The 23779-nt window shown below is 45.5% G+C and overlaps 1 protein-coding gene across 6 annotated transcripts in view; it reads left to right on the top strand.

The window, feature by feature from the left end:
• Nucleotides 1-23779, top strand: part of LOC105297282 (EF-hand calcium-binding domain-containing protein 4B) — a 124143-nt gene extending 100364 nt beyond the window's left edge. For 3 of the 6 annotated variants that reach the window (XR_002782205.1, XR_002782206.1, XR_002782204.1), the window contains 8 exons: nt 977-1164; nt 6306-6377; nt 10186-10231; nt 12249-12355; nt 15180-15510; nt 19088-19220; nt 20656-22892; nt 23109-23779. Coding sequence is in view for 3 of the 6 variants with exons in the window: in XM_011367871.2 (XP_011366173.1) it covers nt 977-1164; nt 6306-6377; nt 10186-10231; nt 12249-12355; nt 15180-15510; nt 19088-19220; nt 23109-23143 (912 nt within the window). In the remaining 3 variants the exon portion in view is untranslated. Of the gene's footprint in view, nt 1-976; nt 1165-6305; nt 6378-10185; nt 10232-12248; nt 12356-15179; nt 15511-19087; nt 19221-19517; nt 20038-20655; nt 22893-23108 lie in introns of those variants that run through there. The other 3 variants (XM_011367871.2, XM_023535188.1, XM_023535187.1) reach the window with 3 other exon arrangements.

Genomic DNA, 23779 nt, shown 5'->3' with positions numbered 1-23779 from the left:
CGATTTCAACTCCAAGAACTGCCAGCTGCTTTCCCATCCCCCTTCCACAGTCGTACCTGGCTTCTCCTACTCTTTTTCCTCCTCACTATTATGCATTAAGTCCTTGCCAATTATATTTATCCCTCACATGAATGATTGCCACTCGATTTAATTACTACATGCTTGCCTGATTACACAGGAGCCTCTTGAGAATCACACAGAATTCCTCATTGTTGCTTCCTCCTCCTCTTACTGGTCACATTCATTAAACTAAATTTATTATGATATATTTGCCTTGGTTTGATTTTTCCTCTGGTGAGAGAGTTGGAAGCTCTGCAAAGCATAATCATCAGCCAAGAAAAGTTATACAAATGCTTGTTTTTAATTGCATTAGAGACACGAGGAAAAGTATATGTTTGGTTTGACCTGTTTTAACTATTTCCTATGAATTCCCAGGGTTTTTGACTACCATAGAAATCTTCTCTAGATTAAAGGAATTGAACTTACTTAGCTGAGAAAATAGAAGGTAATAGATAGATTTACTCTCAGTATTCAAATTGAGAAGGACGGTTTATGAAGATGCCCCTTAGCTGTTCTCCATCTCCATTGATGGCCAAGGGAAAAAAAATTGGCTGATAAGAGGGATTTAGGGTAGATCTCAGGGCCATTGATGAGATGACCATTATTGAGACCATTGATGAGATGACCATCATCATCATCATTGGGATGAGAGATACAGAGGGATGTGAAATTTTCTTTCCTAGCAGCTCTGTGGAGATGGAAAAGATGAGATGTGCTCTGGACACTCCTTCTGCCTCCAGAAGTGTATACCTGTGAATGAAAGAGCAAGACAAAGCTTACTGAAGTTTGAAGGCAGTGAGGGGTATCAGCAACAATGATCCCTGCTCACCAAGTGGAGAAGCTAGGTGAGGCCGGGCAGGCCGTCTTGACGATGGTGCTTGCTCACCATTTTCCTCTGCCCCCCATTCCTTGCCAGCTGGAAGGCCAGTGCGCAGCCCTGCATAATGACAAGCATGAAACCAAGGCTGAGAATACCAAGCTGAAGCTCACCAACCAGGAGCTGGCCCAGGAGCTGGAGCGGACCTCCCGGGAGCTGCAGGATGCTCAGCAGCAGCTAGACAGCCTCCAGCAAGAAGCCTGCAAACTCCACCAGGAGAAGGAGATGTGAGTCTGGCTTTCATGTACCCCTATTGCTGCTCTCCAGCTCCCTGCCCTGTGGTAAGCATGCTGTCTTCCCCTCTGAGACCTTGTCCCCTTGCCTATAAAATGAGGATTGGGACTCTTTGCTCCCTGAGATCTTGTCTAGGATTCTGTCACTGCTAAGCAGACCAGTGCTGTGCTGAGCATTACCTAGGATGACAAGAAATAGATAGCCCTGTTCTTGGAAAATTTCGTATGTGATGAAAAAGACATATTACCAACCAACAAATATAATGCAGTCTGTGAGAAAATGCTGAGTGAGCAGACAGACCATATGTGATTGTCATATGAGACCAAAGTGGACAAGAGTGAAGCCTGAAGACTTCTGAGGTTGACATATAATTGGATGAGGCATGTGACAGTGCCCTGGAATCTTCACTTGAGCCCTGCCCATTATCTTTCCACCAGTGTTCCTCTGTGTGGGCCAGTGGGGAGAACCCACATGTCTCAGGGCCTGTTTTCCTAGTAAACTGCTTTTGGTGTCCAGCCATATGGTTCAGCCTGCAAGGCAGAGGCACACCTGAGAAGAATCAAGGCATGAGGCTGTATGTCAAACCAGAGAAGTTGCTGAGGAATATCAGCATTTATTTTGTCTTGGGTGTGTTAAGTTTTAAGACCCAGGGAGAGGAATCTCACTTGTTTATTTTTTCATCCATTTATCTATATATTCATGTACTTATTATTCAGCAAATATTTATTGATAACTACTCTGTGCCAGGTACTGTGCTGGGCATTCAACATATCTCATTTATATCAATAATTTGACATTATTTCTTATGACCTTTATGGCATCCTGATGTGGCAGGTACTCTTATGATCAACCCTGATTTACAGATGAGGAAACAGAGGTTTAGGGGTTTTTAGGTACTGTCCCAAGATGCTCAGAGTTAGATACATCTTGCTGACTCCTCCCAGTGAACACCGAGCCAGCCAGAAAATATTCGCACCGGATAGGACTGGCCATCATTCACTTATTCATTTGTTCATGCATTCATTCTTTTATTTGTCTATTCATTTTGCAATATGTAATTGTGTGCCTGATTCTGTGCCAGGTAGGATGGAAAGTCAGCATTACTTACCAATGCTTGGTGTCATATATATATGTTAACTGTCCTTGTTCAAAAGCCTCTGTCTGACTGTTGGCAAAATGTTGGTCCATCAGCCTAAATCAAATTGTCCTGCTATCTGGTTCATGTGTGGTGTCCTCACATGAGACCGATTGCCTGGAGTGAGAGGAAGATATGTTTAGATTTAAAGTTTTGCCCTAGTAAGACATCTCCAGTTAAAAATATATATATTCCCAAGTAGCTGACTTAAAACATAAAAAAAAACCTCCATTCCAATTCTTGGATGACCAATGAAAGGACAGTGTATTTCATTGTAAATGAGCAAATTCAGTTCCTTCTCATTGAAAGCAGGTCAACAAGGCACAGACATTTAACTTTACAAACAGAATTAAAAATTCAGGCTCTTAAAATTCAAGCAAGTTCTAAAAGCAACAAACATCTGAAGGCACAAGCATTAGAACACAAATGGAAATGAGCACCTAGTGTGGAGCATCAAATCACAGCGTGAGGATTAAAATCTTTCTGAAGTCTTCTCTTAATTAACCGAGCCAGGGACATATCTCTGGAAGTTGGTAATTTAAAATAGGGAAGGAGGGTTGGGAGGAAGAGATAAATGATTCCAGAACCTTTACTACTTGTTTTGGAGAAGCTTCCCATGTGCTGTACAGCCAGAAAGTGTGCCAGATCCCAGGAGAGCATGTCCCATTCCGGGCGGGGTGGGGGCATGTTGGGAGAGAAGGCAACGAGAGAGCCTCAGTGTGTCCTCTGTAGAGCAGAATTCCAGACAGACAGTACCAATAGGCTCTTAATGTTCTAATCCACCTCTTCATTTTATAAATGAAGAAATTGAGGCTTAGAGAGGTATAGTGACCAACCAAAGCAACACAGCCATTAGTGTCAGAAAACAGGGACAGAGCCCGGTTCTCCTGACAATGTCTTGCTGCCTGATGCTGCTCCAGAGTGGCTGGGAGGGGAAAGGCTGAGGTTCACAAAAAAAACAGGCTTAGTGATTTATAAACTAGAATTTGGAATGGGCAAAATTAAGTTCTCTGTTCTCTGAAGATGCTCAAGGAAGGAGAACTAGATTTTAAAATAAGATAAAGAGAGAACAGTTGAAGAGGGGAGATAATATAAAGACGAAGGTCAGCTGAAGAGCAGCACCTCTGCTTATTTTAATTAACTTTTATTTTGGGTAGATAGTTTATGACAAGATGCAAAATTCAAAAGGATATACACTCGAAAAGAGGTTTGGCGCCCCCACCTCCCTATCACTCCTGGCCTCCAGTCACATAGAGACCACCAGTCATGGTTTCTTGTGGATCCTTCCAGAGTATTCTATGCATATGCAAGTGCATTTGTGCATGTGCACACACATATGCACTGACATGCATGCATGCACGCGCACACACACACACACACACACACACACACACACACACAATTTTCATTTAGGAGATGGTAGCACACTTCCACAATTCCCTGCATTTTTCACTTGACAACATATTTTGGAATGAGCTCTGTGTTTCATCCATCTTCCAAACACAAAGCCAAGAGCAGTTCCCTAAAGGCAATCATAAACCTCTCACCAACCACTCCTATGAAAAATGGCGAGTTCTTTCCTTTTCAGTTCACGTTTGACCCAGATATAAACTTTTAGAATGTCTAGATTAGAAGGACTTTAAAGGTCATTTAGTCAACTAGCCAAATGTCATTGTTTTTTTTTTCAGAAGTGCTTTTCTCTTTGTTAACCCATAAAACTGAATATGTATGTGTGTGTGTGTGTGTGTGTGTGTGTGTGTGTGTGTGTGTGTGTGTCTACGTGTATACATATGCAGTTGAATTGTGCAGGGCCGCTTAGCATGTATAAATGGATCCAAGAGGTTCACACCCACACTCACGAGTCAACTGTATTTTCTATCTCTGGTTAGTGGGAATCTGTGTAAGTGGAGCGCCAACATAAGATGAGGATTTTGATTGCATGGGGGCTTGACGCCCCTAACCCCCGCATTGTTCAAGGGTCAACTGTCTGTCTATCTGTCTCTCTATCTCCATCCAATTGGATGTATGCTTACTAGACAAGTGGACAGACATATATTTTCATCAATATATAACATATATATGTATGTATAAGTGTGTGTTTGTATAGCTCCAGAGGTCAGCTGATGCTGTGAAAATAGGGGCAAAGAAGACCTGGAACGTCTTAGGATTTAGCTCCTCAGTCACCCTGTGAGAACGCAGACCTCAGACCTCCAGTGAGTGATTTTCCTCAGCAAGGGCAAAGCTCTTTGCTTCCCGCTGCCCCCAGAGAGAAGCACTACCAGGATTGAGATTGGGGCACAAAGCCAGGCAAGACACTTGGCTCCCTGGACACGGAGGCAGCCAATAAGCAGCTCTAATTTTGCTAATCAGAGCAGAATCCTAGACAGGGGTTTAGGGATCTAGTTTGGATAATGGAAAATACATTGTTTTCCTTCAAGTTGAAATTAAATATAATTAGTAATAAAATGTTAAGAATTTGCAGCTCTGCAGGAGCCAGAGAAGTTTTATTGCTTAATTAGGATTGTCTGAGGTGAACTTCGAATTCGATTCGGTCTGTTATTGTCGTAAATTGACTTTATAATTATTCTATAAAGGAAAAAAATACCACAGATACGTCTTTAGCAGTCAGGTTACTGCAAGCTTGTTGCGAGTCCTATGGACTCAGCAAGCTGGTACTGTTTTCACCAGCTCAGTAATGACATCGATGTGGGCCAGCCCAGTGTGTACATAATCCAGGTGCCCTGAGAGCCTACGGAGAGGAACGAATTTATCAAGCTGTAAGATGCGCCCTACACTAAAAGCGGTTTGGTAATGTGGAACTTTGGACCCTTTGCATGAACCATAGACCAGAGCACGGAGGGAAGGATGGAGGCAAAATTGTGAAGTTAAGCAAGGTTTATTTTCCGACGTCACTGAATTTTGCTTTTTTCCCTTTCTTTCCTGACTGGCACCGATACCTCCCAACTTGCTCCCTCCTCCCTTCCTTCCATCCTTGCTTCCTTTCTTCCTTCCTGCCTTCTTGTCTTCCTGCCTTCCTTCCTCCCTTCCTCTCTTTCTCCTTCCATCCCTGCTTTTCTTCTTCCATCTCCAGCCTTCCTTTCTGCCCTCTCTCCTTTCTTTCTTCCTGCTGCTGCCTATCGACTCTGCCAGCATGCCAGACACTGCAATGAGAATACAGAGGTAAACAAACGACACAGACCCTGCCTTGCTAAGTTTCCTTCCAGCCACCACATATATAACCCTCAGTGTCTCTCTCTTCCTCAAAACTCCTGATATGATTGATGCATTCATACTGTTATATAAATGACTGATTATAATTGATACATTAAATCTCTGCTTTATAGCTAGAGGTAAGAAATCCTAAGTCAAAGAAATGAATGACCAACAGTGGAAATCCCAGGTGTCTGGGAACAGATTGGAGACTTTGACGGGAAGGTGAAGTAGGAAAATGATTTTTTGAGATCTCCCGAAAACGAACTAAACTAGCATCCAGGGGAAAAAAGAATACCAGCTCTGCTCTCACCCTGAGAAACTGGGCTGGAGAAGAATATTGATTCTTATTCCCTGAACTCTGGTCGGGGAAAGACTGTTTTGGAGCCTGGGAAAACAGTGCAGTTCTCATCGAGTCATATTTTCAGGTGGCATGTGAAGTGACTGTGGAATGAGCAGTTTTGGGGGTAGGGGGTTAGGACCCTGGGTTGTCTGTGTGAGCAGGGAGAGTCGTCGAACCTCTTTGTGTCTGTAAATGGAGATTTTACTTTCCAAAGAGTGTGTCTGTGATGATTAACTGAGATCATGGCCGTAAGCACTTGCACATGGCAGGTGCTCCCCAAGGAAGCCCATATTCCCCTAAACTCCTCTGTCTCCAGCACAGGCCACTTTCTACAGGTTCCAGTGTGAGGAGTCCTGGGCATCCAACCTCAGCACGATACCTTATGTCCTGGTAGCTCACCCCCTCAGAAGAGTCTCTCATCACTGCTGTATTTGCTTCCTCCTCAGGGAAGTGTACCGCGTGACAGAGAGTCTGCAGCGGGAGAAGTCGGGGCTCCTGAAGCAGCTGGATTTCCTGAGGTGGGTCAACAGTGGATATTTTCTGAGAGAGCATACCAGATACCTCAGGTTGGGGGCTCAGTCTGAGGGTCTTTCCTGCCTACTTGCTGGGAAAACATAGCTGTTGAGAGAGCGCCCTCATTCCCTTTGTCCCCAGTGTATTATTTGGACAGCTGAGTACCACCCTCTCCATTAAGTTTGGTCCATCTACACACATGCCCACTTCCCTCTTCAGTTTATACCTCTGTGGGTAGGCTCTGCCTCATTCTTCTTGGTGTCTGTCAAAGTACCTTACACAGTACTTGCTCAAGTAGGAGGGGAACCGAGTTTATTGAGTATCTACTCTGTGCCAGCTATGGTATTTCTTTCATCGTCAACAAACTTAGGAAAGTAGGGCAGTTGTTAATACAGGAGTTAACTGATGAGGAAGTTAATATTAGAGAAATGAGGTAATTTACCAAAAATGACACAGCTACTCACTGGGGGAGCCAGAACTGAGATCCGCATCTGGCTGATTCTCTTTATTCTGCCCTATTCTGTTAATGTTTGTTGAATGAGTACAGGCATACTTCATTTTACTGTGCTTCACAGATATCGCATTTTTTTTTTACAAACTGAAGTTTTGTGGCAATCCTGCATCAAGTAAGTCCATCAGTGCCATTTTTTCAGGAAGCTCAAATGATTAGCATTTTTTGGCAATAAAGTATTTTTAATTAAGGTTTTTTCATTTGTTCGTTGTTTTTGTTTTTTGTTTTTTTTTTTTTTAGACATAATGTAATGGAACACTTAATAGACCACAGTGTAGAGTAAACATGACTTTTATATGCACTGGAAAACCAAAAAGTTCATGTGACTTGCTTTATTGTATACTCGCTTTATTGTGGTGGTCTGGAACCAAACCTGCAGTATCTCCAAGGTACTCCTGCAAATGAGTCAAAAACAGAACACCAAGAAAAGAGTTTCTTCAGCTTGCTAAAACTCACTGTAAATTCAAAGCTCACTGGTCTGATATATGCCCCCCGACACAAGAAAACAAAACAAAACACAACAAAACCTCTCCAAACCTGTGTGGAGAAAGGTGGCATTTTTAGTTTGCCTGTGAGGTTTCTTAGCGTCTGTACCTGCTGCCTGCCAAACACCTCCTGGGGAATGGAGATGGAACAGAAGGATTTGGGGTTCCGATTTGCAAATTGCAAGTGATTTTGAATCAGGTAATTATGAAATTTTTGTCTTTTGTTTTTATTTGAAAGCAAGGTAAGGTCACTGTGTCTGACATCGTGATGCTTCCAAATTGAAAAGTATTTCAAACTGAATGCATTTCAGACTTACTGCCCTCAATACATGATTTCAACAGGCCTCCAAAGGCTAGGGAGATGAAAGCGGTTCTGAGGTGGCCAAGTTCTCATCCATCTGAGAGAAAGTCTTGATTCTGAGGAAGACTTTCACGAAAAGAAGAGAACAAGATGTCCAAGGACAAGTGTTTGTTTTCCCCTTTTTTCTATTGTACTTAGAAAAAGGGGAAGGGCAGATTCAACATGAATGAGCAGGGGAGAATGCCGAGGCAGCACTCTACAAATACTTGTGGGTCTTCTTAATGGAAACTAACATTTGTACAGAATCACATGCCTGGAGTCTTTCTATGCTGCTGCGTGTTACCAAGCTTAAACTCCACCAGCTGGTAAAAGCCAGCATGGAGGGAAAGGCCCCATGGCAGATTTTTCCTCGGCGAAATCACCAGGTAGTGACAGAGAGCAGTGGGGACACAGGAATCGAGGAGAGAAAGTTGGAGGTGGAGTGGTGTGGGGTGGAGGGGAGTGGGGAGAATAGTAGGGATGTGGAGGGGGTGGTGGCGGTGGACTCGGGACAATGGCCCGGATTTGACGGGGTGAGGAGGGGACTGCCCTCCTAAGGCAAATGGGTCCAATAGAAGCAATTTCAGGGCACTGAGGAACATGTGCTTTGCAGCTGGATCTGGTTCAAGACCCAGCACTGCCTCTCATTACCTGTTTGACCTTGAACACCTGACTTCACCTATTAAAGTCTTAATCTTCTCATACCCACCCCACAGGCTTCTTTTGAGAATTAGATGACCTATGTGAGTGGCAATCGCAACAGGGCAGTGGTGTGAATGAAAGCCAACACATTTAAAGAGTCGAGCATTTTTTTTTTTTAAATACTGAAGCTTTGACACAAAGCAAGAAACAGCACAGCAAACTCCCCAATAAAGATATGGCTTCCTAAGTCTCACTCAGTTGTAAGGCTGCTAATGTCACTGCCTGCACAGAGGGAAGGTCCTTCCGGCACGAGAAGCTCCTTTTGCCTTTCTCGGGACTTATTAAATGCCTTCCTCATTCCTCTCAACTTGTTCTGAAGGCCCTGGCTGTGTGCCGGCCAGCTCATCAGCTGCACATAACTGGTACCAAACAACCTCAGCATGTTCCTAGTGTTTTCTGCAAGACTGTGGAAACTGAGGTCGTTATTCCAACCCATCTCGGATCTATGCCGGCCGCATGCAGTACACTTAGTGGAGTGCCTGCCCACAGTCGGTGCCCAGTAAATCGCCATGCTATAGTGATGAAGGTCAGATCAATGCTGTGCCCTCCCTTTGGCGAGATCTACAAATATATCATAATATTTCTTATCCGATATCTCTTGTCCTCCCTTCTCCATCCAGCTATGTTCCATTTTTTAAATCACTTTCAACAGAACTTTCCAAAGATTGTTTACTTACATTCACTGTCTCTGTTTCCTTTCTTCACATTCCCAGCTCTCCAGTCAGGCTTCTTCTACCAGTGTTTCCACTGAAGCCGCACCAATGACCAACATGTTGCTGAAAATATTAGCCAATTCTCGGGGCCTCACCCTTGTCCTCAGCAATCTGTTCTTGGCACAGCACCTATAGGGCTCCTTTGAAAACTTGAGTCAGATCAAGACACTCCTCTGCCACCTACCCCACCCCATGGCTCCGTCTGTCATTTGGAGTAAAAATCAAAGTTCTTGCAGTGGCCCACAGGCTATGAATGGCAAGTCCTCACTCCTCCCCCCATCTTTTCTCTGACCTTCTCTCCTAACTGCTCTCCCTCTACTGCCTTCCTTTCTGTTCCTCATGCACAACAAGGTATATTCCAACCCCAGGCTTTGCCCTTGCTCTTTCCTCTGCCTGTGATGCTCTTCTCTCAGATTCCTGCAGAGCTCCTCTCTCCTCCTTTAAGTCTCTGCCCAGATGCTCCCTTCTCAGTGAGGTTTTTCCTGACCACCTTACTGAAATACCAGTCCACCCTCTGGCACACTTTATTTCACTCTCCCGCTTTATTTTTCTCATTAGCAATTATGTCTGAGCCAAAATACAAATTCCCCGAGGGCGGGAACTTTTTCTTTTGTTCACTGGTGTAATTTTGTTAGCTAGAACGGTGCCTGGCATGTAGTGGGTGCCCAGGAGACACTTGTCGATCAAATGCATGCATGAATGAATGGTTCAGAGAGAGAGAGAGTGCGCACACAGGCCCAACAGTAAGTTCACAGGCGCAGCTGGAACTCCTGGTCACCCTCTGGGGGAGGTTCCCCCCCCCACCCGTGATAGCATAGATCAGTGCATGATCCTGAAGGGCCATGGTGTCACGAGGTCATTCTGTCTATCCCCCTGCCCCTGAGCTGATTTGTAAACTACAATCTGCCATAACCACAGCCCCTAAAGAAAGAAGTTCCACATGCTCCCTGGGCCTCCTACACCAACTCTTCCTTGGCACAGATCTGACTGACAAACCGGCTGCTATTGGATCTGTCGACTGCAAACTCCACGTTTGAATAGATTCCCCTTTTCCATCCACAGGGAAAGGAACAAGCACCTTCGGGATGAACGGGACATACATTTTCAGGTGAGTGGCCGGTGCCACTTCCCCTGGGGGGTAGACAAAGACTGTGGTCCAGTGGCAGCCAGAACCTGAGCTGGGGTTAGCCAGGAATGTCCTGAGGCTTGAGGTCTGGGTGCTTCCTTCTGTGTGAGCAAGATCATGGCACAAGCTTTTTTGAAAATAATAAAAAATGTAGGGTGGCCCCTGGGTAATGGCATTAATTTCCTATGAAATCACACACTTTCTTCTTGGCATAGCGAGACAAATAAATATTTGGGAGAGTCACACACTTCTTGAATGCAGAAATGGTAGTTCTGTCCATGAGATAGCACAGTTGAAATGTCATGATCACTTTTAAATCAAAATGCTCAATTTTTTCCTTTATTAAAATTTTGATCTCTTGATGGAAATTTTGCATTTACACAGTCATAGAACTAATTCAAAATGCGTATTTCATGATTTACATAGTCAATTTTACATCAGATTGTTTTTACCCTTTGGGGACCCCCGCACCTCCATACTTGAGCACCACACTCAACATACTTTCCCAAATAGCACAAAATTCTATTTTTATTTAAAGATCTTCACTTTGGGCTGCATTAAATAAAATCTAGGATTCCATGCTCCCCTGTCACACTCCCCTTTAGATAGTAGCTGTCGGATGCGCTGAAGGAAATAAAAATGGGGGCAGGGCTGATTGATGTGAGTGTTTAATTATCAGAATTATCACACCATGAATTTCACATATATCCTTGGGCATGTCGTCCACTTTCTTGGACCACGACCCCAACTATCACATGAGGAAAGGGAAGCCCTATCCTTTTTCCCACATTGTAGGGATTTTTGAGAAAAACTTTTGAAATGAAGAGGGCTTTCACTGGACCTTTAGTTGAGCAGTGGTCTCAATGGGGTCAACGAGAGGCAGCTAGCTTGGCCTGAATTGGGTGCGCTCTGAGTTATAAGGTCCCTGTGGAAACTTGTTCCACAGCCTTTCTTTTCTGTCATTGACTGGCAGCAAACATCTCTGCTGCCCACCTGTGTGTGCTAGTAGAGCGAAGCTTCAGCCTACACATGTTTGTTTGATGATGATAATGGTTATAATTGTTTTAGAAGTGATACTGAATTTATTTTAAAACTTCCAACCAAATGTCACTCTAATCCCTTGACCTGGCTTTCCCTCACTTGCCAAACTCATTTTGCTTTGAAAAAGGAACGGAAATTAAGAACTCTCGTGGAGACTAGAAAGAAGAGGGATAAAATCATGTCCATGCTGGATAATAATTAAAGATTAATTTGGAATCATTATAGCCATACCTTCGGGGGCTCTGGGAGCCCTGCCACCCCTCCTTCTCTTGATAAGGATCACTGGGAATCATGGGGAAAGCTGGTTAATGATAGATTCTCCCTGTGATCTGACTCCCCCTTATCTCCTGGAAGGTATCTGTTAGGGAGTGTTGGCAAAATGGGTTGTAAGCCCCACTCCACCCAGGCTCTCTATTTCAGATGTGTCAGTAATTTTTCTACACCCAGCCTATGTCCACAAATGGCCTGAAATACCTTATACTAGCTTAGTAGCTGTGGATAGAGCACTGGGTTAGTTGATCCTCTCTCTGGGCTGGTCCTTTCTTATTTGGGAGCTTTAGGAATGAAGAGAAACTGGAGCCACACAGGAGAGTGTGATTTAAAGATGCACGGCCTTTTCTGTTTACAAATATTTTTCCTATGCATTCCACATTTATCTCTTCTTGTTCTCTTGCAAATTATCCGTAGTCCTGTGAAGGATACTGTCGTGGACCTCAGGCTCTAAACTGCATGTTGGTTCATTTGACTGGATTATTATATAGGAAGTGGAGGAATTCTGGTGAGAGATGATAGCAAAAGGAACGAGCGAGTGAATGCTAGCAGCGAGATCAGAACATTGCTTGCTTACTTCAGAGTTTTGTTTAGAGCCACCTATGAGGTAGGAGTGTTGAGCCCTTTCTGCTCAAACACTGGGATAAACTATCAGGCATGGATCTGAGGGCCTTTTGTGTTTCCACAGAAAGATAAGACAGCCAAGGCAAACACAGCTGCTTCCAAGGCAAGCTGGAAACAGAGATCTGGCTCTGTGATAGGCAAATATGTGGACGGCAGAGGGATTCTTAGAAGGTAAGTCATCCTCTGTTCATTCATTATCTGTTTGTTAGTCTTGCACTCATTGTCCTGATCCCTGCTGAGTGTAGACTGGCTCTTTAGAAAGAGCCCTGGTGGGGAAGGTTGGAGTCACCTGCGCTCACTCTCCTTGAATCTGGGAGGAGTACTGTGCAGAGCAAGCCCCTAGGACAGGCCACTGTCTTCTGGGCTCCCAGTATGTGCCTTCAGAGAGGGACTGACATGTGCTGTAGATCAGCAGAGGAGAGAAAAAACAAGAGAGATCAAAGGAGAGAGATGGAGGGTGTAGTGGGACAATGCCCTGTTGTCTTTTGAGCAGAATAGATACACTTGGTTTTTCAAGGACATGACTGTTTGGTCTCTGAAGGATAACTGAAGAGTCATATGGAATCTCCAACAGTTGAACTCTTTTACAGACAAATGTGGGGACTGTGCTTGACAGATTCCTTTCAATGATTTATATTTAATTAACTCAAAGATGACATGTTTTGTTCCTACTGGGCAGCACATGGTTGAGTCTCCAAGAGAGGGGCTCATTGCTCATTCGAAAAGACTAGCCAGTCTCCTGCCCCCTCTTCTTTTTGGCACCAGCTCCATCCACATAGATGGCCATAGATAGGTAGAGGCAGCCAGGTCCCTTAGTTTTAGACCTGGAGAGAAAGTATGTGAACTTGCTCATCTAGGAGACACTGAGGATGGCAAGCATGAAATAAACAGATCTGCAAAGGGAGGTGATGCTGGATGTAGGTCAGCTGTGAGCCAAGTCCTTGGACTTGGTCATCATGAATTCCCAGTGAGATACAATTTGAGAGCCAAATTTCTACAATAATAGTTGGCCTGTTGGTTCCTCAGAACTGAATATGTTCATTGATTGATTCATTTGACAAGTATTTACCAATGCCTACTCGATACTAGATATTCTTTTGAGTTCTGTGAAGACTCCAAAGGTAAATTACACATGAATTCTGCCATTAATATCCATCATTGAGTGCCTACAATATTCAAGATACTGTGCTATGTGCTGGATATATAGTGGTGAGCAAACCAGACCGTATCTCTGCTTTAATGGAGTTTATGGTTGAGTGGAGGAAACAAGCAACAAATTGTAAACCTTGAATTCCAACACAGACTTTTCCCGAGGTGGCCGCTCTCTACTGCCAGTACACAGCATTTGGTGGACAGCCAAAAATGAACATACTCATGCGAAGCTAAAGGTGTTACAGAATGTCAATAGTGCTTGAGAATTTCTTATATAAAAAGGTTTTCCCAAGAAATGTTTCAATTTAGGACCATTTCGGTGGCCATTTCTTTTCTTGTTACAAGGCCCTTTGAAAAAACATGCTCTCATGTGCACACACATATGCACTCGTTTGTATAAGCACAGTGAAAGTGAATGGGAATACTAATTATGTTCAAAAGCAGATAAACAGTAGGCTTGCTAAAATATAAAAGAAATTTATTGGAAAGAAGACAGTCAGCTTCTACTGAAAACTGTGATTTCATAAAAAGTGGAAAGGTCCTTGAATTGCTGCGAATCCTTTATTTTATATCAAGGGACCCAAAGTAAGTCACTATTTTTGTGAACCAGCAGTATATCTTAATTTATCTTTCAGACTTTAGAACATGCATTTTTTCCTTCCTATTATTGGTCCATAGGAATAATAAATAAGTTAGGGGGCAAGATGAAGGGAGAGTGTTTGCTCTGCATATTCTGTGTCCGTTGCCCACCTTTTTTCTCCTTTGGCCCCGTCACTTCATCCCTTCATTCTCATTTCACTTTCTTCTCTAATCCTTGCATACGTTTGTGCATGTGTGTGTATAAGGATGTGTCTATCAGTTTTGGGCTCAAGGTCCTCCTTGTCAAGCTTCGGTTGTCCACAAGCACTGGAGAGGAACTCCTGTGCCAGGAAGGATCTGTGATGCCTTTGCTCTCCAAACCTCTGAAAGTACAGCCTGCGCATCAGCCCAGCATCCCTATACCTCCTAACTGCTCCCCCTTGATCTTCATGCTCAGATGCTTCTGGAAGTAAATATGCACTTAGGGCTCTGAGGGCTCTGAGGCCACTTCCTCCTGACTCTGACTTGCAGGGACACTGAGAGAAAGAGAAAAGAAAGAGGCAGGTTGAGATGACCTGCCTGACTTCCTTCTAACCCAAAGCCCATTCTCTAGTGGGCAGCTGCCTCTGAGCCAGTGGACATCTGGCTAGTGATGGGGGGTTCCTCCCTCATATTGCTTAGGGCTGCTTGTGAGCATGTCTTTTTGTGTGTGTGCATTATCTTATTTGTGAAGTAAGCAGGGCAGTGGGCCACTTCATGGTGAGGAAACTGAGACTCCAAGTTACTTAGAGCTGGTCTTAGGACCAGAGCCAAGGCCACCTGATTGTTAATCCAGGGTGCTTTATTTCCAGATCTGTTATGCTACCTTCTTCACACTTTTTACTTCTCCATTATAGCACTTCTCTCAACTCGTAAAAATGTTTTTAGTCGTGTCATTATCGCTTTAGCCCCTCTACTACATAGCCCTTGTCTTTATGGAATGCTTGGCTTAGTGATGATGACGATTTCCACCAGGTATTAAGCTACTATCATCATCACCTCCATCATTTTCTTCACCATAATCTTCATCATCACCTTCATCATCAGGCACTTACATAAGTGCGTTGAGTGAATGGATGCTGGATCTGTTTTTCTGGAGCTCTTTGCCCCAAGGCATGGTGCTCATCAGTCATCTGTTTGTCAGAAAAGCTGTCTGGCTTCCATATTGAAATAATACATTTTACAATTTCCTTCCCACTCTTTTTTCTTCCTCATCCCAAAATAGGGAGTCAGAGGAAGAAGAAGATGTGTTTGGCATGCCAAAGAGTAGAAGCTCCTCGGGCCTGAGTGGATATCCCCTTACAGAAGAGGAGTCAGGATCTAGGGCTGGGGGTCCACTCCCCCGGGCATTCCGCAGAATCATCTCCATTGAAGAAGATCCCCTGCCCCAGCTCCTGGATGGCAGCCTTGAGCAGCCACTGAGCAAATGCCCAGAAGAGGAGGAGGTCTCCAGCCAGCAAGTGGAAGGACAAATCCAGCAGGCCCAACCTTCTCAGCTGCAACTCACGCCCACATCTCCCCGAGGGCAGCCTGTTGGCAAAGAAGCTCTGTCTAAGGTAAGGGCACATCCCACATTGGTGTGTAGATGTCACTGCTGTGCCTTGCCCCAAAGGCAGCTCTGGAAGTCAGATGCGGCTCGTCTTGTGATTCAGCATATTTGTGTCTTTCAAATACCACCTTCTCCTGCATAGCTAAGTGTCTCAGGGGTCCTGGTAAATTCTCCTTATAACTTCTCTTTTCTAATTCAGATTCAAAAGCATTTTTGAGTACCTACTTAAGATAGATCCTCTGCCTGTTTCTGCATAAAATATCACAAAGTTTTTCAATCGTACATCTTTTCTTACATTTTGTAACTGCGATCCTCTGCCTGTCTCTGCATAAAATATCACAAAGTTTTACAATTGTACATCTTTTCTTACATTTTGTAACTGCTCTCGTCAGGGCCAGGAAGTTTTCATATCATCATTTTTCTCTCCATTCTTGATCAGCTGATCACTCTTTTATTCCCAAGTGCCCTGCCTGCTCCTCTCTTCAGTGCAGTGCTCTACTCCCACATCCCTCCTGAATTCCCCACCAGATCTTCCCGCTAAATTCTGTGGGGAGAAGGAGGCCATAGGCATCCTCTTCCTCTGGCACATGGTGATTATGTTCTACACATTGTTCGTGACCCTGGCTTAGAGTGAGGCTCCTCAAGCCCTCCAGCCTCCACTTGACCCTCTAAAACAGTTTTGGAAATGTCCACGACAGTATGGAAGAGGCTCCTCCCTGCACACTGAGATGGTCCTTTGGAAACAGGCCTTACTGCCTTGCACGTTTCCATGACTGTGTTAGTGTGTGTGCCGGGAAGCCTTCTCCAACCACTGCACGGGACTTCTTGCCATCAGTTAGTTATCATTCTTGGGTCCAAATTAAGATTCATGGCCTACGTCTCACTCCTCTGATGGGTGGAGTGGTGGAGGTCAAGGGCCCAGGGGAGGATGGAGAACTGGGTGGCACCCATTGGTGGGTGGGGCCCCTGCCTCCTACATGCCCCTCCACAACCCATCAGTGCACAGACCTACACTTGTGGGCAGTGGGCACAAATGAGCTTTTCAATACCCTCACACTTTCCCCCAAAAGTGAAAGAAGTGTCATGAGGTCAGGGGTAAAGGAAAACAGCTGAGCATCGAGTCTGCTCTGGCATTTGATCTTCATGGTTATTTGAGGAAGTGTCAGAAATTTCTTCTTCCCTCTGGCCGATGGGGAAGTAGAAGCCCAGAGGGGCCAGGTCTGGGCTAACCTTCTTGCTGCGCTCTCACACTGTGCGGCTCCACCAGGTTGGGCTGCCATTTAGCTGGAGACAAAAGCTGCAGCAGTGAGGAAATACGATCTGTTAGAAGCCACATAAGAGCCTCATCTGCTCTTTGGGAGGTGGCTGGGAGGCTGCTCCTCCATGCAATGCTGCTGAGCCAGAAATTGGTGCAACCTTTCCAGAAAGCAATTTGATAATAGGAATCAAGACCTTAAAAATACCACGGCCTTTGTACCAGCACTTCTACTTCTAGCAATCTTTCCTCAGGAAATAACCAAAGTCAAACAAAGATTTAATGCAAGAATGTAAGTGCGTAATAGCAAAAAGTTGAAAAAAACTGTTCATTAATAGGGATATAAACTATAGCATATTAATTCAATAAAATATTATACTGCTGTTAAAAATCACATTTTCAAAAACCTTTAGTGACTCAGAGAAATGTTTATAATTTAATAATATATGAGAAAGGATAAAATTATATGTACTATCTCCAGTCTCTCTCAATAAAATATATGTTCATCTATGTAGAAGAAAAGCCTGGAAGAATAGTGATCACTGCAGGTGGTAGTGTAGATGATGAATAATTGTTATTTTCCTCTCTACTTTCCTGTATTTCCTAATTTTGCGTGTATAACTTTTATTTTTTAAAATTTTATTTTTCAAGGGGTGGGAAGGAGGATGAGAACAGATCCCTCTCCAGCCCCCTTTCCCCAGTCTGGTTGTCTCACTGTAGGTTGTCTCACTGTCTCACCTGTGTCCCTCTGGGGACACAGGTTAAGTGCATGAACATGAGTAGGTGTTTGTTACACCTGTGAGGTGGATCCCGCCCAGAGCTGAACCATCGATGTGTTTATCTTATTTGGCCTGGGAAAAAATAGGGCTGTGCCTGGGGTGGGGCCCGTGGACATGGGGAGCAGGGCTAAGTGTCAGGTACAGCCTCTGCAGCCAGGACAGTCTCTGTCCATTCTGGACTTTAAATTCCCCACCTGGGTCTGAGCCTCAGGACACAGATTGCTCTGAGCTTTCGTCTCAAACAAATGACAATTGGAGGTACAGAGGCTGAGTGGAGACTGGCGGAGAGCTGATGCCCTTGTGTATGGCAAGAGAATTAAAGAAAATTGGGCAGGGACATAGTTTTTGAGTATGGCATATTTTTTTTTTTTTTAAGTTTAGATTCCTGGAATTGACCTTGAGTTCCTTCCTAAGTACTACGTGGAATTGATTTCTCTCCAAAAAGCTATTAATGGCTTTTCTCTGAAACTTAAGTACTTCTAAGATCTGCTGCCACTCTATTATAGTTTTTGCTCAATGAGAGGAGCTAATTCCCCCAAATCTACTTCTAAGTAGATTCGAAAGAGCCTCCTCATTTGGCCGGCAGTGCTGGGCGGGGCAGGAAGGCAGGGTTCGGGAGAGGGAGCAAGCAGCTCTCCATTTCAGTAGAAGGGAATGACCCGGTGCTGGAAACCAGCTCCTTCCCTCACTTGCCCAGTGTCTAAGCAAGTCCATTCCCTGATGGGCTTTAGCATTTCAGACTAATGGGCAGCCGCTCCGGTCTCTCCCGCTGCTGGGCAGAGGAGAAGGAGCAGCAGTGACTGGTTGACCCTGGAAAGCTCTGCCCAGTAGCCTGACATTAAGGATTTCATAGCTCACAAGGTGGAGACTGTCCCTCCTTCCTCCCCAGGGCACATGGGGATTCTAGATGGAAGCTGATGAGATGGGACAGAGAGCAAAAGTCAGGGAGGCCAGGGTGTCCACCATCGGTCCAGGCTTTCAATGATATGGCAGAAAAAAAGGCCCCACCCCAAAATGGGCTGTCTCCGCCCCTGGACAGAGATGTCTTTTTTTCCTAACCTTCATCCTCCCTGCAAACACCCCACCTTATCCTCCCCTCTACCGCATAGAGATTCTCTGCCTCTGCTTTAAGATGCATCTCAGCGTCTCCTCTGTGAGTCCTTGGCTCCTCCTTCCTGCTCCCAGAGTACTTAGAACATTGTGCTGAGATTGTTTGTTTATATGCCTGCCTCCTTCACTCCACCGTAAACCAGGCCTCCTCCTCATCCCTGCATCTTCAGGCCCAGCACAGGGCCTGCAATAGTGTAGGCAGACAACAAATGTCAGTTGAATGAATGTCCCTCTTCCCTCCTGCTGATACTGGGAGGAGCCTCTGTGCCCTGAGCCCAAAGCTACCTGTATCTGAGGCTGAGTGGCCTCCCCCGTGCTGGTGTAGAGGCCAGGTCCCCACTTTCCCCTGGACACGATAGGGATGCATGAAGGGCAGATTGTGGCAGGAGCAGGGGCTAGTGACCAACTCAGCAGCTGGCCAGACTGTCTGCCATCCATAGGAGGAAGAATCTCCCTCCACTCCGGACCGGCTCTTCAAGATTGTGTTTGTGGGCAACTCTGCCGTAGGGAAGACATCTTTCCTGAGGAGATTCTGTGAGGACCAGTTCTCCCCGGGTTTGACAGCCACTGTGGGTGAGTCCCGGGCCTCCCTCTGGGAAGGGGAGGTTGTGAGAAAGGGCCTAAGGGAGGGACTTGGAGCCTAGCTGGTTGGGAGCCATGGTCCACTTACTCCACAGTGAGGCTGAGACGGACAAAGTAAAGTCCACCTTCCACAGAGTGCTAGCTGCTAAGCTCGCCCCACATGGGATGGGACCACTGAAATTTTCCTATGTCCAGCCTGAGTAGAACTAAAGATGGCAAAGATGGGCTTTGGGTCCCCATCCCGTCTCTGAGCCTGTCTCTTTTTTATCATTCCTTCCCCACTTTCAGCAGGCCCCTGATGCTCCATGCTTCTCCTGAGGCTCACCACCCACTACCACGTCTCCCTCTCCCCATGGGCCAGCTGCTTCCTTGCCCTTCTCGTGTGTGTGTGTGTGTGTGTGTGTGTGTGTGTGTGTGTGTGTGTGTTGACAGGTGGCATAGAGGACAGTGCTCTGGATGACTCCCTTACCCAACAAATGTTGCCTGTACTATGTCCTGGGCCTGCTGGGTAACAGGCGAAGTTCACTGTGGAAGCTCATTAGGCTCAGCTATCAGCGGATAATTATGGCTTAATATATTCCCACTCTTGGATAATGTTTTATTTAACTAGAAGACTTTGCTCCTTTCACCCAAAACTGCTCATCACATTGGAATATGTGGCAATACCCACAGGCATATTGACCTTTTAGCTTCTACCAAGTTGAATCACTCAAACAAAAAACAAATCCCATGAGTCCCTACTAAGTGCCATTTAACCACACTGATAAGTCAAGTATGTTTGAAAATACAGATATGATCTGAATATTTATCCTGAGCTTTTATAGTCATCATTTCACTCTATCTGCACACAACCCTGGAAGGCAAGTATTGTTATCAGCCCCTAGACAGATCAAGAAACAGAGGCCCAGAGAGGTTAAGAGGCTTGTCCACATTCTCATCAGCTAGTTGGTGCTGATATTGGCCTCTCCCCCTAGGCCCACACACCCCTTCTGTTCCATTCCACAGTGTCCCTAATAATATTGAGTTATGTGTGTGCTCAGCACCCAGTTAGTGGTGAAGTCACTCTCCTGCCATGGAAGTTGACAGAAGTTGATGCAGGCAGAGGAGGCTGCTGAGGTTTAGTGAGGCATCGAAAGTCCTGGATCTGCATCTCAGCTCTACCTGTAATCAGCTGTGTGACCTCAGGGGGACATGTTCCCTCTTTGGGCTTCAGTTATTTTTCCTCATCTGAAAAATGAAGGATACAAATTGGCTTACTGAAGACTGCTTTCAAGCCTAGTCTTTGTCCAGATCACCTTTGACCTTTGGCTGTCTGACCCCAGGCCCCACAAGAGAAACCTTCCCTGCCCCAGATCCCTGCCCAGGGAGACTCCATGTTCTTCCTCTTATCCTGAACTGGCCCTTCCTTCCAACTTTCCTCCTACAGATGGGTCTCTTCCCACATGCTTCAGGATGTCGTTCTTACTGCAGGACCTTTTTCTATGCTGTTGTAGTGTCTGGAACAACTTCCTGTCCCTTTCCTTCTGCCCAATTCTACCCAAAGACTGAGAGCATCCCAAGATGAAGAATCAGGACCCTGAAGGAAAGAAAGGCAGAGCCTGTGAACCAAGCCCAGAAGAGTCTGGGCTTGTCGGGCCTGCATTGGAATGGCTGGGAATGAGCCATGTGCGCCGAGCGTGGTAACACAGGAAGCAATGGCTGTGGGAGACGGGCTTGCTTCCCAGGAGAGCATTCAGTAGGGTGGGCCCCAAAAGTCATGGCTCAAGCACTGACCTTTGGGAGGCAGGGAGACAGATGTTGAAACCTCAGGCCCTTGAAGATACCCCTCCAAGAAGTGTGCCCATAGGTGCAGCTCTTGCTGATAAAATTGGGGAATCAGGGAATCAGTTTTCAGGGTCCCTTTACATTTCCAGCTTGTGCCCCTGAGATGGAAGGCTCTGAAAAGAGAAAAATCAAACTAATTTGCACTTCCCAGGAGGCCATTTATGGAAATACCTACAGTTTAGGAAGGGGAAAAATATCAAAGTTTCCAAATCAGTAATGACCTTCATCATACATGCAGGAGCAGCAGCTTAAGTTACTGTTCCTGCCACGCAACATGCCCGGTACACATGTCAGTAAGCAGAGTCACACCAGCCACCTGATGTGATCTGAATATTTATCCTGAGCTTTTATATTCATCATTTCAATCTATCTGCACACAACCCTGGAAGGCAAGTAAAGCCACAAAGTCCTGGCTTTTTGGAGCCAAAGTGGTCCAACCCTAGATTGGGGTTCTAGCCAACCATCTGCCAGAGAAGCAGCCCCTGCACCATCCACACAGTACTAACAGGAACTTGGCAATCCTGTAAAGCTCACCTCTATCATCAAAGGGGACTTCCTGGTCTCCCACTTCCTTGTGAGAACATGATTTGTACTTGACTCCTGGCTTGTGCATAATGTAAGTTCTATAATACAATAGTGACTTGAGCATCCTGCGTATACCACCTTAAGACCAGATGATTCCTTCAGAAGCAGGAGCCCTGTGGGTGTCCTGGAGATGTCAAATGATGATTTTTGTAGACTATTGGAGCTCATGTTCGACATGACTAATTATTAGAGGCTAAAGCTCCCTGGAACCCAGGACCCCGAGTCCAGTGCTCTCTCCACTACACCGTGCTGGTTCATAGCCCCCTGCTCTAAATCACAGGTCACAACCCAAAGTGTTTCTTCCAAAAGCTTTTCTGAAAAGAATTCATTCTGCCCTTTCTTGGTCGCCAATTCAGTTTCTACCCCCATCTCTACAGAGAAATCCCTAGAGTTTTCTCCATGACAACTAGCAGGCACTCTCACTCCCACATTCCTCCTTCTCTAAATGACAGCTTGAGCCTAACTTGTCCAGGGAGCCAGGTGGATCCTGGAGTGCTGGAAAAACAGGTTCTGCCCTGTGGTAAGTCTGGTGAGAGTCACTGTCCCCAAACATGTACTTCTCTCTGCAGCCTCAGATCGGCAGGCCCAGGAAGCAGATAAGCCCATGGGGGTGAGGGGTGGAGGAGTAGGAGACACAAGAAGTCAAATCCAACAGAAAAGCAACACAATAATGTGGAACCTGAACTACACTGACTTCTAAGACCACCACCAGTTCTAACATCTCAGGAGCCAAGCGACCGTGTTGTGTGTTCCTGGCTCCCTGCAAGACAAGCTCCCTGTCCTCAAGCAAAGCAATGAGGTAGAGCAGGACCAGAAGGCAGCTGAGACCTGGCTGCCCCTCTCCCTGCAAGCCTTTCCATCAAGAAGAGATCTCTATCCTCAGGGCTTTGCAGCTTGACCTGGTTTTAGATCAGGCCCTAAAGATGTATTGTCAATGGTTGGCTTTCTCCTGAGTTGTTATCAGAAAGTAGGCAGCCCCTTCAGTCTCCCAGAGCACAGACTAGGGAAAACCTTACTTACCCTTTTAGCTGAGAAGAAAACCCACCTTGGATTCATCTGTCAGCCAGTTATAATCCATTTGGATGGGAGCACTTAGCTGTAGACTTCCTGGTGAAATGAAACTGCCAGGTGTCTCTGTGCCCAGGGTACTGGTGTGAAAAGAAGAATGAGCCTCAAGACACATTGCAGCTGCTGACCAGCTTGGGCAAAGCATGCCATTTCTGGACTCCTGTTTCTTCATCTCTCATTGATGCGGTGGGTGGGGTTGGTATGCATGTGCATATATTTGCACAAGTGTGTGCATATATGTGCATGTGTGCATGTATTCGTGTGTGTGTGTGTGTGTGTGTGTGAGTGTAGATAACACATGGATGTCACAGGGGAGTGCTATGAGGATGGGGAGATGACATATGAAAATTAGAAATGTCAAGTATTCTACGAATGGCTCAAATCACTTTTTTCTCCACCCAGACGAATGCACTGCTTTCTCTGGCCCTCATCTGTGACACACAGAGCTTCTGGACTCCCTGCTGATCCTGATGTTCTAGGAGTGATGACCCTCCAGCTTCTCTCCCACACCTGGGCCCCTAATGCACTCACCTTTGCCCAGGGACGACCTTTTCCATTTACTGCCTCTTCTTTGTCTGTTTTGTCTCTTTTATCTCTTTCTGTCAAGTTGCTGTTGCTGTCTCTGCCTAAGCCCTCCAGGGTGAGGGCCTCAGAAGCCGGGCTTTTTGGGAAGTGCTAGTAGATGCCCTCTGGTTCTGAGACTGTATAACTTAAGGGGTAAACACCTTTTGAATCTCATTAAAGAGGATTGTCTGTCATCAAAGAACCTTTGTTAAGGTCCTTCTCTCTGAGGGTTGCTGTAAGGACAGAATGCATGGCCCTGAACTTGTTCCCTTTATCTGTAGTCCATGACTCCAGATAGGGTCACAGCCTCAGAGAGACAATTGCGAATGGCCCGGTGGCTGGAATTAGGAGCTCTAAACTCATCTCAAGGATGAATGTTGCTTTCGATTCCTTCCCCCATTCTGTTTCTACTCTTCTAGCCCTCCCTCCACCTGCCACCCCTTCCTGTCATCCTGCTTCTCCTCCCGTTCCTCCACATACACTTGCAGTGTCAAATAGAAGTGTGAAAG

This window comes from Pteropus vampyrus, unplaced genomic scaffold (genome assembly GCF_000151845.1).
Source record: "Pteropus vampyrus isolate Shadow unplaced genomic scaffold, Pvam_2.0 Scaffold137, whole genome shotgun sequence".
In the NCBI taxonomy this organism is placed as follows: domain Eukaryota; kingdom Metazoa; phylum Chordata; class Mammalia; order Chiroptera; family Pteropodidae; genus Pteropus; species Pteropus vampyrus.
This window is presented reverse-complemented; position numbering and strand designations above follow the sequence as displayed.